Source organism: Choloepus didactylus, chromosome 16, assembly GCF_015220235.1.
Source record: "Choloepus didactylus isolate mChoDid1 chromosome 16, mChoDid1.pri, whole genome shotgun sequence".
Lineage (NCBI taxonomy): Eukaryota > Metazoa > Chordata > Mammalia > Pilosa > Megalonychidae > Choloepus > Choloepus didactylus.
The window spans coordinates 56,953,247-56,965,244 of record NC_051322.1 but is presented as its reverse complement, the minus strand read 5'-3'; the positions used below and the strand labels follow the sequence as shown (position 1 = coordinate 56,965,244).

Below are 11,998 nucleotides of genomic sequence, written 5' to 3'. Positions count from 1 at the left end.
CTTACCTATATAACTAAGCAAGACGGGAAGGAATATTAATCCATGAGTAGCTCCCAGTAAGACCATAGCCAAATACATCCTGAAGTAAAATATCTGGAAAATCCGAGATTTGGCAAAGGCCAACACCACAATTCCTCCAAACTTGGTTAATGTTATTCCACTGAATACCTGAAAAAAAAAAGATAAGGTTTTAGGAACCACTTTACCAATCTATAATATTTGAATACTTCCTCATATAGGTAATTTCTTAATATTCAAGATCCAAAGTAATGGGGCACTGAACCCCAGCTTGCAGAGTTACTGCTAAGGAACATTATTTAGTTAGAAAACTAGAATTGTTTTAGTTGTTGCTTTTGAACCTGAAATAATTTAAAAGATAGACATTATAAGGGTAAAAGCTATATATCCTGTATAAATATTATATTCTGTCTCTAAACTAAGGAAATTATTCTTTATATTCTCAAAGGAAAACTTATGAAACAAAAATTTGTAGTTTAGTATTGTTAATATTTTCTATGGTGATAAAGCAAAGTCTCAGACTTGATGTGAACCAAGAAGATTCTCTGGATCTCACCTAAAACTTGCACACTGGGTTTTCAGCACATGTTGCTGGCATATATTTAAGTGAAAATGACATCCAGCTTTCAAATATACTCTGTTAACTCGCCTGCTTCGGCCAGACTGCCCCTAAAGAGGGTTTGCAAAAAAGTCTAGTTTTTAAAGAGGATGTATGGGTCTGTACATGATGGAGCTATTCCATAAACTGCCTGAAAACTTGAAATCCTTAGGGGCTGCTTTCTGATTAAAGGATCCGAGTTCTGTTTTAATGAGTGAATTTTAAAGTTCCTCCCTGAGAGGCTCCTGGTCGCTGAGCTCACCGAGCTGCCCATGTGGGAGAGTGCCGCCTCCGCCCGCTCCACGCGGCTTCCCTTCGTGCTCACGGTGAATGCTCTCGTGATATGGCTACAGAACTCCACAGAAATGCCGCAGCTCTGAAAGAAAGGGATTCCTTTAGGACTGCTCCTTTCCAGGTGAAATCACCAGGAGCCACCCCGTTCCCAGGGCACCTTGGGCAGGAGTGGGGCCCTAAACATCATCCCCACTGCAGTTTTCTACAGCCTATCTGCCGTCATTAGGCAAAGCTGTGGAGACCTCCTAGGGTACCCCCCACCCCACTCCCTGTGCCAGGGCATTGTGTGAGGTCGCCGGTTGGGTCTCGCTGCCAATCTACCGAAGCAGTGTTAACATCTGTAAGGACAGATGCACTGGCTTCGGTTTTCCATGGAAACCTTCTCTGATGCTCACATCTTCAAGACTAATCCCATTAAAAGCACCTGGCAACTATGTGGGAGGCAAAAGGTAACTGGTTATAGAGCCCTACTGAGGGTGGGGCAATTTTTCTAAATAAAAAGTGGACGCCTTGCTGTCATTAGGCTCTGTGCTCTGGCAGTCCTTTCAGAATAGTCAACTAAAGGCGAAATCCCCAAGCTAGAGCACATCATCACATTTCCCTTGTCACATTCACAAGCCATGCTACTCTGGCTGTGAGTAAAGAGAAAAACTGAACTAAAGAGAAATCAGCATTCCTTCCACATCCTGACCCCACCCTGTGCTCAGCCCACCGCGGGCACCAAGAGAGCCTGACTTGGTATTTCGCTCCATTGTAAGGTTCACATGACACCTAACTGACACGAGGTATTCGGGATGAGGTGAGAGTGGAACAGGCCTCACCATGACCAGGTTGACCAAGGACACGGCATTCAAGCTGATGCCCCACAGCCACATGACCCCAAACATGTTGGCCAGGACCATGGCGATGGTGGTGCACATGAGCACCGCGGCCCACAGCTCGCAGCCCAGCAGTACCACGGTCACCAGGAAGATGGCGCCCAGGGACACGCCGAGGTTGAAGACTGTGTCATCCACGATGGTCAGGTATTGCTCGTAGAAGACATAAAACACGCTGTGGAGAGCAGGGGAGAGAGTTCTGGTAAAGCTCACTCTCACTTCTGGAGCACCGTTTCTCTGGCCACTACTGTGAAACTGTGACTCCACTCGGGAGGCGGCCCTGTGGAGAGCCCCCCTGGGTGTTTGCAAATTGTCTAAGGTAATTCAACTGGATCTCTGATGGCCACTGAACACCCAGAGAAGAGCCCAATAATGACCCAAAATGTATGTTTTCTTTAAGGTTATTACTCATAAACCCAATCTATGCCATTTTATAGACACTACAAATATTTCTTGGTATTTTGAAATAAGTCCTGATCTATCCTGAGAACTACCTCAGGCCAAATGGGGTCTGTGCAATGCCTGAGGAGAAAATGTTTTTTTGCAAAGTTAAGCTCTTTGCAGAAACTAGGACACCCACTCTGAACGTCTTCCCCAGTGAAACAGGCTATTCTGCCAAGAACAGGTCAGGACTCCTTTAGTCAGATCATGGGAGTGGGGGAAAAATCACTTGATTCTTCTATGTTTCTGTATTTTCCATGTTCAGTAGATCATATATAATGCTTTTCTGATGAGGAAAAAAAACTCCCATAAACATTAGTAAAAAATGTACATAAAGGCACTGTCCCATGTTATCAGTCAGGGACATCCGCCACCCCCTTCTCTGCAGGCCTTCCCAGGCCTCCAAGTGTCACCAACCCCCCACTCTCCGGGTTAGCCTCTTCCTCCGGGGTGCTATTTTACTGTCTCTCTCTCTCAGATTGTGAGGCCCAGCACCTAGACCTCCAAGGGCTCAAGGTTCTGGCCCTCCTTGCCAGGCAGCAATTTCCCTTGACAGACTCCCTGTGTTCGACATGGAGAGGGTATCAGAAGCAAAATGCTGACGATAGAGGCAGAGTTATCTGCAATCCCCCAAGGGAGCCCCATTTATTACCTGTAGGGGAACACACGGTAATTCTTTTCTTTAATGCCCATGGTGTCGGTGATGTTACTGGCCACAAGGCGGGCTTTCTTCATGGCATCGATGAAGTCAGCCGAGGTCTTAAGCACAGTGTGGTAGGTCATGAAGTACGTGGCTCCGACCGCAGTGCTGTTGCCAAGGATGTTAACTGCTGAACCATAAGCAGCGTGTCCCCTGAGAGAAGAGTCACTAGGAGTCAGCAATACTGGCCTTGCAAAATTTCTGCAGAGTATGAACACTCAAGGCCAAGTGAAATCATCTACCCTTGGGCTCAGACCTTGCTGTTAATTTAAAGGCTAAAGATGCCTCCTGATAAGAGAACGCTGAAGGTTTTCACTTACCCTCTCCTAGACTGGCTGTTCTTTATTGCTTTTGGCTTCTTTGATGCTACTGTGTTCACTTTTGAATGTCCATTAAAGTATAACATCAAGCAGCATAAGTTCTGCTTAGCTGCTGTTCCTAGAAGTGATTCTGTTTCCAATCAATGTGTTTTCATAAAGAATTTCTAATAATGTTGGGTAACAGGAGGCAGTAGAGGGCAAGGGCCCTGGAGCCAGATAGCCTTGGGATCCATCAGCCCTGCCACTTATCAGCCATGTGACCCTGGGCAATGTTACTTGATTTGAGTGTCAGGAACCTCTTCTGTACACAGTGTGTAAATGAGACCACCTACTCATGGGGCTGCTGTGATGATTAAGGGAATGATGTTGGTGAGGGGCCTGGGGTGATACTGCACAGAGGATGCTCTCCATAAATAGCGGCTCTTCCCTTCATAAACAATGAGGCCACTTGACTTGGCTTCAGAGAGAGTTGAGAGATGCTGGCAGGTGGGCTCCACCTTGTTTTATACAGGCCAAAGCTGCCTGGAAGCAAACCAAGTTGCAAGATTCATTTCTATTTTAATTTTTTTTTTTTTTTATTTTTATTGGGATTGTTCAGATACCATACAATTACCCAAAGATCCAAAATGTACAATCAGTTGCCCCTAGTACCCTCATACAGCTGTGCACGCATCACCACACTTAATTTTTGTTCAATTTTTAGAAACTTTTCATTATTCCAGACAAGAAATAAAGTGAAAGATGGGGGAGGGGGGGAAGAAAAAGAAAAGGAAACTCGAATCCTCCCATATCCCTAACCAACCCCCCTCAATTGCTGACTCGTAGTGTTGGTATAGTACATTTGTTACTGTTTATGAAAGAATGTTGAAATACTACAAACTGTAGTATATAGTTTGCAATAGGTATATAGTTCTTCCCTATATGTCCCTCTATTATTAACTTGTAGTTGTACTGTCATACATTTGTTCTGGTTCATGGAAGAGTTTTCTAATATTTCTACAGTTAATCAGGGACATTGCCCACCATAGGATTCAGTTTTATACATTCCCATCTTTTGACCTCCAACTTTCCTTCTGGTGACATATATGACTCTAAGCTTCCCATTTCCACTCATTCACATGCCATTTGGCACTGTTAGTTATTCTCACATCTTGCTACCAACACCTCTGTTCATTTCCAAACATTTAAGTTCATCCTAGTTGAACATTCTGCTCATACTAAGCAACCCCTCCCCATTCTTAAGCCTCATCCTACATCTTGGTACCTTATGTTTCATGTCTATGAGTTTACATATTATAATTAGTTCTTATCAGTGAGACCCTGTAATATTTGTCCTTATGTGTCTGGCTTATTTCACTCAGTATATTGCCCTTGAGGTTTTGACATCAACCCATTTTTTTTTTTTTAAGATGGTTTTGTTCACACCCCATATATTCCATCCTAAGTAAACAATCGATGGTTCTCTGTATGGTCACATATTTATGTGTTCACCACCTTCACCACTATCTATATAAGAGCATCTACATTTCTTCCACAAGGCAGGAGGGAGGGTCAAAGAAGGTAGAGAGGCAAAAGAGGAAAAAAATGACAGCTAGGAAGTAGCAAAAGGAAAAGTAATCTTAAATCAAAGTAGAGTAAAGAGTCAGACACCACCACCAATGTCAAGTGTCTAACATGCCTCCCCTATCCCCCCCTTATCTGCATTTACCTTGGTATATCACCTTTGTTACATTAAAGGAAGCATGATACGATTCTGTTAGTTACAGTCTCTAGTTTACATTGATTGCATCCCTCCCCCAATGCCTCCCCATTTTTAACACCTTGCAAGGTTGACATTTGCTTGTTGTCTCTTGTAAAAGAATATATTTGTACATTTTATCACAATTGTTGAACACTCTAGGTTTCACCAAGTTACACAGTCCCAGTCTTTGTCTTTCCTCCTTTCTTCTGGTGTCTCACATGCTCCCAACCTTCCTCTCTCAACCATATACATAGGTATCTTTGTTCAGTGTACTTACATTGCTGTGCTACCATCTCCCAAAATTGTGTTCCGAACCATGCACTCCCATGTTCTCCTACCACTCTGTAGTGCTCCCTTTAGTACTTCCTGTAGGGCGGGTGTCTTGTTCATAAAGTCGCTCATTCTCTGTCAGAAAATATTTTGAGCTCTCCCTCATATTTGAAGGACAGCCTTGCTGGATATAGGGTTCTTGGTTGGAGGTTTTTGTCTTTCAGTGTCATATATATATCACACCACTTCCTTCTTGCCTCTATGGTTTCTGCTGAGAGATCCACACATAGTCTTATTAAGCTTCCTTTGTATGTGACGGATTGCTTTTCTCTTGCTGCTTTTAGGATTCTCTTTTTGTCTTTGACATTTGATAATCTGATTATTAAGTGTCTTGGCGTAGGCCTATTCAGATCTATTCTGTTTGGAGTACGCTGTACTTCTTGGATCTGTAATTTTATGTCTTTCATAAGAGATGGGAAATTTTCATTGATTATTTCCTCTATTATTGCCTCTTCCCCTTCCCTTCTCTTCTCCTTCTGGGACACCAGTGATACGTAGCTTCTTGTACTTGGTTTCATCTTTAAGTTCCCGGAGATGTTGCTCATATTTTTTCATTCTTTTCTCCATCTGCTCCTTTGCGTGTAGGCTTTCAGGTGTTTTGTTCTCCAGTTCTTGAGTGTTTTCTTCTGCCTCTTGATGTCTGCTGTTGTATGTTTCCATTGTGTCTTTCATCTCTTGTGTTGTACCTTTCATTTCCATACATTCTACTAGTTGTTTTCTTGAACTTTCAATTTCTGCCTTATATATGCCCAGTGTTTTCTTTACAGCCTCTATCTCTTTTGTGAAATATTCTCTGAATTTCTGAATTGATTTAGCATTAGTTTAAATTCCTGTATCTCAGTTGAAGTGTATGTTTGTTCCTTTGACTGGGTCATAGCTTCATTTTTGTTAGTGTAGGTTGTAGTTTTCTGTTGTCTAGGCATCTGGCCTCCTAGGCCACCCCAATCAGGTTTTCCCAGACAAGAACAGGTTCAGGTCACAGAAGGAGGAAATATTCAATATCTGGTTTCCCTGATGGTTTTTCTTAGAGGGTTAATACACCTGTGCTTTTCTGTTTGGAGGTGCAGCCTGTCACTGCCTGTGTAAGGGGGTGTGGCCGGTGGCTCTCCTCCCCCAGGTTTTGGGATCTGGTTCCGGAAAGGCGGGCAGTAGAGCTGGGCCCCTCCCTTTCCTCTTGGGAAGCTATGCCCCCTCCAGAGAGGTTACTGCCTATCAGAGTAAGTTCTTTGTTTCACTGACTCTGCTGATCAAAGTGTTTTGATTTTAAAATGGCTGAGGCTGTCTTTACTGCAAAGCACTGCAGGCTGAAAGCGGCTGCGGTTTTCTCCACAGAGAGAGAAAGGGACAGAAAAGCTCCCAGGTTCACCCGTCAGCCTCTGGGCTCCCCGTCCTGAGACAGATATATCCAACTCTCCCAGGGTCAGTTGTCCCCAAAAGCCTCTGTCTGCTTGTTGAGGATTCACTGGCTGTATTGAGCAGTTAACATTAAAACCCCATTTGGAGCTGGGCTGCAGTACACTAGCTTGTTTGGAGAGTGCTGCTTTCCAGAACCGCGCGGCTTCCGTGAAGGAGGGGCTCTCGGCTCTCTGCGCGGGTCCACAGTTTTACTTACAGATTTTATGCTGCAATCTTGGGCATTCCTCCCAATTCAGGTTGGTGGATGGTGAGTGTACAGTCACGTTTGTCTCCCTGCAGTTATTCCAGGTTATTTGCTAGTTTTTTGGTCATTTATGAATTGTTCCCGGGGGGACTAACAGTCTTCCACTTCTCTCTATGCCGCCATCTTTTCTCCTCTCCTTCTATTTTAATTTTACAGATAGTCTTCCCATGAAAACAGACATGATATGAATGTTACTGGTGTGACTCTCGGCAAACGTGGCTTCTTATGGAAAACAGGCAAGTTCAGGGTTTACCTAACGTACACGTGACAGTCACTCCCCTACAGAGACTGCCAGTGATTTTCACTGCTTCCCAGCCAGAGACCCTGCTTCCATGGATAAGTGGCTGCCCACAGTGTCTTATCTGTGGACAGGCTGGCAAGGAGCAGGATGGGGTTGAAACGATCCAAATCTTCCTGCAGAAAGCATCACCAAAGCAAGATGCTGCTCCAGAAGCCCATCTACACAATTTAATAGATGGAGTTCTTTCACCTTCTGAAATCCAGTGTCTTCATCTCCCCTCCCCTGCTGGTAATTTGCACAAGTATCTCCACCCACTCATACATCTGGGAGGTCCAGGACACAGACAGAAGCGTAAGTAACAAATGCTCATGCTAGGCTAAAATCAGTTGAAACATGAGGTGTTTTCTTAAAAAGTGTTTTAGATTTCTCTACTTTCACAGAAGGACTGGGATGGGGTGGGGTGGAGGTAGAAAGAGGACCTTCCCTAGGCCATTCCTTTTACCTCAATCCTCTTCTGGTTTTCTACTGTGGATTAAAGTGGAAGCAGATGTGGGTCTGAGCAGCTCACTTACACTTACCCTTTGCCGCACTTGGGGTTCGGGTTGTCAGAAAGGAACAGGGGCAGGAATTTCATGAAGTCTTCGCCCTGAGGCCTCTGCTTGCCCTCTGGAGTCAGGGGCCGGCAGCGGACGCAGGCAGGGTCCACCACTAGCAGAAACACGAGGAAAGAGCCGACAGTTAGAAGGACAGGTCTCCCGAGTTTATTTTAAAACATTACAAAATATTAAAATATAAGGGAAATTATTTTCCTGAAACTTTCCCCTTAACCAAAAGCTTTAGCCACGTGTGACTGTCATCGTCTAATAAATCTGAGGTGCCCTCTTCATCTTAGGCAGACTGTATAGCATTTTCTTTCCTGAGCCAGTTTCCAGCTTTAAGGATGACCTTGGTTGGTTTCCATGTTTTTATTAAGAATACTGTAATACAATTTCAACATTCTTACAAAACCACAGGGCAACAGTGTTGAAAAAAGGAAAAGCAATCCTGTGAGAATCTAAGGCCAGATGCCAATTAAGAGATGCCATCACAGTTGTCAGGAAAAGATGAGAAACCGTATCTGAAAGCCAGAGCCCTCTGGCATGGCCGCAGCAGCCTGCAGCACGGTATCGGAGATGGTCAGAATGCAACATTTTCCAGAGTGAATGGCTCAGGAAAGGAAGACAACTGGAACAAGGCCCGGTGTTGGCACAAAACAGGTAGAAACCAAGGAGAAATGCAAATAGTTCATAAGTTATAATGCTACAATTTTTCAGACTAAAAGGAAATATTTGGTAAAGGGGATGAAAGTACCTGAAGCATTGCAGAATTGTTCTGTGGTATTATAAACTCGACAGCAAGAGGACTGAGGCTTAATCCAATCAAAATAATCATCGATCCAGGATGAGGGAGTGAAGCCTATTCGGGTACTTGGAGAAAAGGAGAACAAGTTTCCTGAGATCTTCAGTTTCAGCATTTTTTCTTGAAACAACTTTCCTTTCTACCTTTTATGTGCTGCCCAGTCAAAAGAAAAACTACATTAGCACTCTATGGAAAAATCTTCAAGGTATTAGGTGGTAAATTAGTCCTTTAAAAGCATTTTAGGTAAAGCTGGATTGAAAGTACATTTTGAATAAAAACAAATTTTCCAAGAAAATCTATTTTTAGTGAGACATTTCAGGCCTGCGTCGACTCTGGTCGAGAGCCCCTGCTGGCTGCTTCTGCTAAGGTGCAAGAAGCAGGGGTGGGGGTGGGGCACTCACTAGCTGTCCAGCTCAGCCGCGTTGAATATCTGCTGAACCAGGGAGTCGTTGTTGCAGCCTGTGCCTCCGCACACCACATTCTGCCCTGCCAGGGACGTGTAGTCGTGCCCCTCCTCCAGCACAAAGTACACGGGAGGACCCGCGTGCAGGTACCGGCTTAGGGACTGGAAGTAATCCACCACGTAGGAGTCCTGAAAGGAGGAAAGGAAAGGGAACAGCATTCAGAGGTTCTGACAGTCACTAAGCGAGAGGAGTCACATAAAGAACTCAGAGGGGAGAGGGTACCAGGAGTATTCAGCCATAAAAAGGAATGAGCTCCTGATACATGCTCTAGGTGGATGAACCTCAGTGACATTAAACTAAGAGAAGCCAGACACAAAAGGACAAATATTAATATTATATGAGTCCTCTCATATGAAATATCTAGAGTAGGTAAATTCATGGAGACAGAAAGTAGATTAGGAGTTTCCAGGGGCTGCTACAGAGTTTCTGTTTGGGGTCATGAAAAAGTTTTGATAATGGATGATCGTGATGGTGGTATAATGTGCCACTCAGCTGTGCACTTGAAAATGGTTAATATAGAAAATTTTATGTTATATATATGTTGCCACCCACACACCCACATCCACACACATACAAAAGGGCACAGGGGGCTACTGGCTGAGACCCCTTCAGCCTGCACACCTGACAGCCAGCTTTCCTGCTGGGCCCAGCCTCCAGCTAGCTCCCCAACAAGAAGCGCATCTCCTGAGCTAACAGCCTGGCTGCTCGCAGTCTACAGCTGTGCCCCAAGGGCTGTCTGAGGGCTCAGAATTCCAGGAAGGCCCACATGTGCAGAGCTTTGTGGCTGTTCTCACAACACTGGAGAATCTGTCAGCACTTGCTTTTAGAAGTAGGCATTCCTTTAAAATACCTATATGCATGTTTTTTAAAGCATTTATTCATTTATTCAGCTAAACAAGTTAAAATAAAGAAGAATACATCTTACATCTGGCATTGAGAGAGCCTGGTCCAATCCTATTTCTACTTTGTTCAGGACTGCGATGCTGAATGAGAGAACACCCACAAATACCGTGATCTGGAATAAAAAGCGAGTTACACAATGGAGAAGGCTTAGTGGTTAATGAGTTTCAGAAGATAAATAAAACCTTATATACAAAAAAACCCAGGACTTTTCTCTACTGAAAAACAACTTTAAATGATATGTTAAAGGGAGCATGGAGTAGTGGTTGAGATCAGGTTCCAGAGTCAAACTTCTGGGTTCAAATCCTGACCCTACCATGTACGAGCTGAGGGACCATGGATCAGTCACTTAACCTCTCCCCTCTTTTTCCTCATCAGTAAAACAGAAAAAGTAGATTAAGCATCAGAGAGGTGTCTGACTAAATAAGATGCCCCAGATCTTAGAATGGTGCCCAAGAGATCAAGTGCTCCATAAACAGCAGGTATTACTATTTCTTTTACTATTATTGGAAACCAAGTTTCCAATAGGCAAATGTGTCCCTAATTGAAAGAGCAAAAGACCATTCATAAAACCTTTGATTTGCCTTCTTAGCAGAGTGATAAATCATCAGTGTTGGCTATATCCAATATATCAATCTATAAAAAGCTCTCATGTGGCTGCCAGGGATTAGGGCACACCATACAGCTAAAAGGGGATCTTTGTGGTGATGGACTAGTTCTGTTTCTTTTTTACAGCGGTGGTTACCAAATCTGCACATGTGATAAAATGACAGAGAACTATTTATATACCAATGGGAGAAACTGGGTGAAGGGTACCTGGATGCTCTGTATTACTTCTGTAACCTCCTATGAGTCTACAGTAATTTCAAAAACAAATAGGCAAATCTCTTCCTTATTTACACCAACTGATAAAAACTAGCTGGAAATATATTTTATATATTTGTACACGTTTTTGTATTTTTGTGTATATGTTTAATGGCTCTCAGAAGGTCCTTCCCAAGCTTGTCTGATTTCTTAGGAGGCACATGACAAATCTGTTGTGGGGAACAGAAAGAGAAAAGCCACAGGTAAGCTCCTACCACAATTGGCCGCATCCAGTCTTTAAGCAGAAGTGGAGAATAGGAGTTTTTGAAGAACTGAAACAAGCAGTTCTCTGAGGCCTGGATACTTGTTCCATCGTCAGTGCCTCTGACACAGCAAAGGATATCCAGCCGATTTCTCTGAGGGGACAAAGAGTAATAAAGGTCACGGAAAAATCCTCTGGCTGCTTCATCTAGACACTAGACCCAAGTTAAATAGGTTACAAAACTGTTAACACTCACCTCTTGACGCTTAATGTCTAACCCCAAGAGACTCACAAAACAGGTAATCTGAAGAAGGAAGTCAATGAAGACCGCCATTCCCGCAAACAGGGAGAAAGTGTGAACAGCCGGCATCAATGACAAGCCTCCTGCAAGGGAGAGAAAAGCTTCCGTGTCACCATTATTTCCAGCGGAGGAGTCTAGGGGAGTCTCACACTCAGGTGCACAGTGACCTACAGGGAGCCAGAAGAGGCCACCCCCAGCGGAAGACCTTCACTTCCCCACAAAGGTGTGCTACAAAACACCTGTCTGCCACAAAACATCTGTGGACGTTGAGCCAGAAGTGGGAGAAGGCCTTTGTTCAAGATGCAGTCAGCACCAGAATCATTTGGGGAGCCGCTAAAAATGCAGGTTTCCTGGACCCTGTCCTCATCCTCCTGAATCAAGACAATGGGAATTCAGTCCCAATTCTATCACATTTAACAGGCTCTTCAGGCAAATGTGTGCACATCAAGATTTGTGAACCACTAACATGGGCCATTTCTTAAGGTATCTTCTATGCTTTGCTGTGAGAGAGGGACAGTATTTTCCAGCTGCTATTATACCTGTTCAGTTACAGGAAAAGGGAATTTACAATCATATGAGGCTGATCCAAGCCCAAAGCCCAAAGCACTAGATAAGACTCAGGAACTGCAAACTGGCAGCTCCTGGGCC

The 11,998-nt window shown here is 43.9% G+C and overlaps 1 protein-coding gene across 2 annotated transcripts in view; it reads right to left on the bottom strand.

Moving 5' to 3' along the window:
* The window catches only part of NPC1 (NPC intracellular cholesterol transporter 1), a 51,325-nt gene that overhangs the window by 3,981 nt on the left and 35,346 nt on the right, over nucleotides 1-11,998 (bottom strand). For both annotated transcript variants that reach the window (XR_005212157.1, XM_037805549.1), the window contains exons 15-24: nucleotides 11,306-11,433; nucleotides 11,063-11,203; nucleotides 10,009-10,098; nucleotides 9,021-9,211; nucleotides 8,572-8,687; nucleotides 7,800-7,929; nucleotides 2,882-3,082; nucleotides 1,732-1,963; nucleotides 879-992; nucleotides 6-168 (exon numbers count right to left, since the gene is read on the bottom strand). Coding sequence is in view for 1 of the 2 variants with exons in the window: in XM_037805549.1 (XP_037661477.1) it covers nucleotides 6-168; nucleotides 879-992; nucleotides 1,732-1,963; nucleotides 2,882-3,082; nucleotides 7,800-7,929; nucleotides 8,572-8,687; nucleotides 9,021-9,211; nucleotides 10,009-10,098; nucleotides 11,063-11,203; nucleotides 11,306-11,433 (1,506 nt within the window). In the remaining variant the exon portion in view is untranslated. The remainder of the gene's footprint in view (nucleotides 1-5; nucleotides 169-878; nucleotides 993-1,731; nucleotides 1,964-2,881; nucleotides 3,083-7,799; nucleotides 7,930-8,571; nucleotides 8,688-9,020; nucleotides 9,212-10,008; nucleotides 10,099-11,062; nucleotides 11,204-11,305; nucleotides 11,434-11,998) is intronic.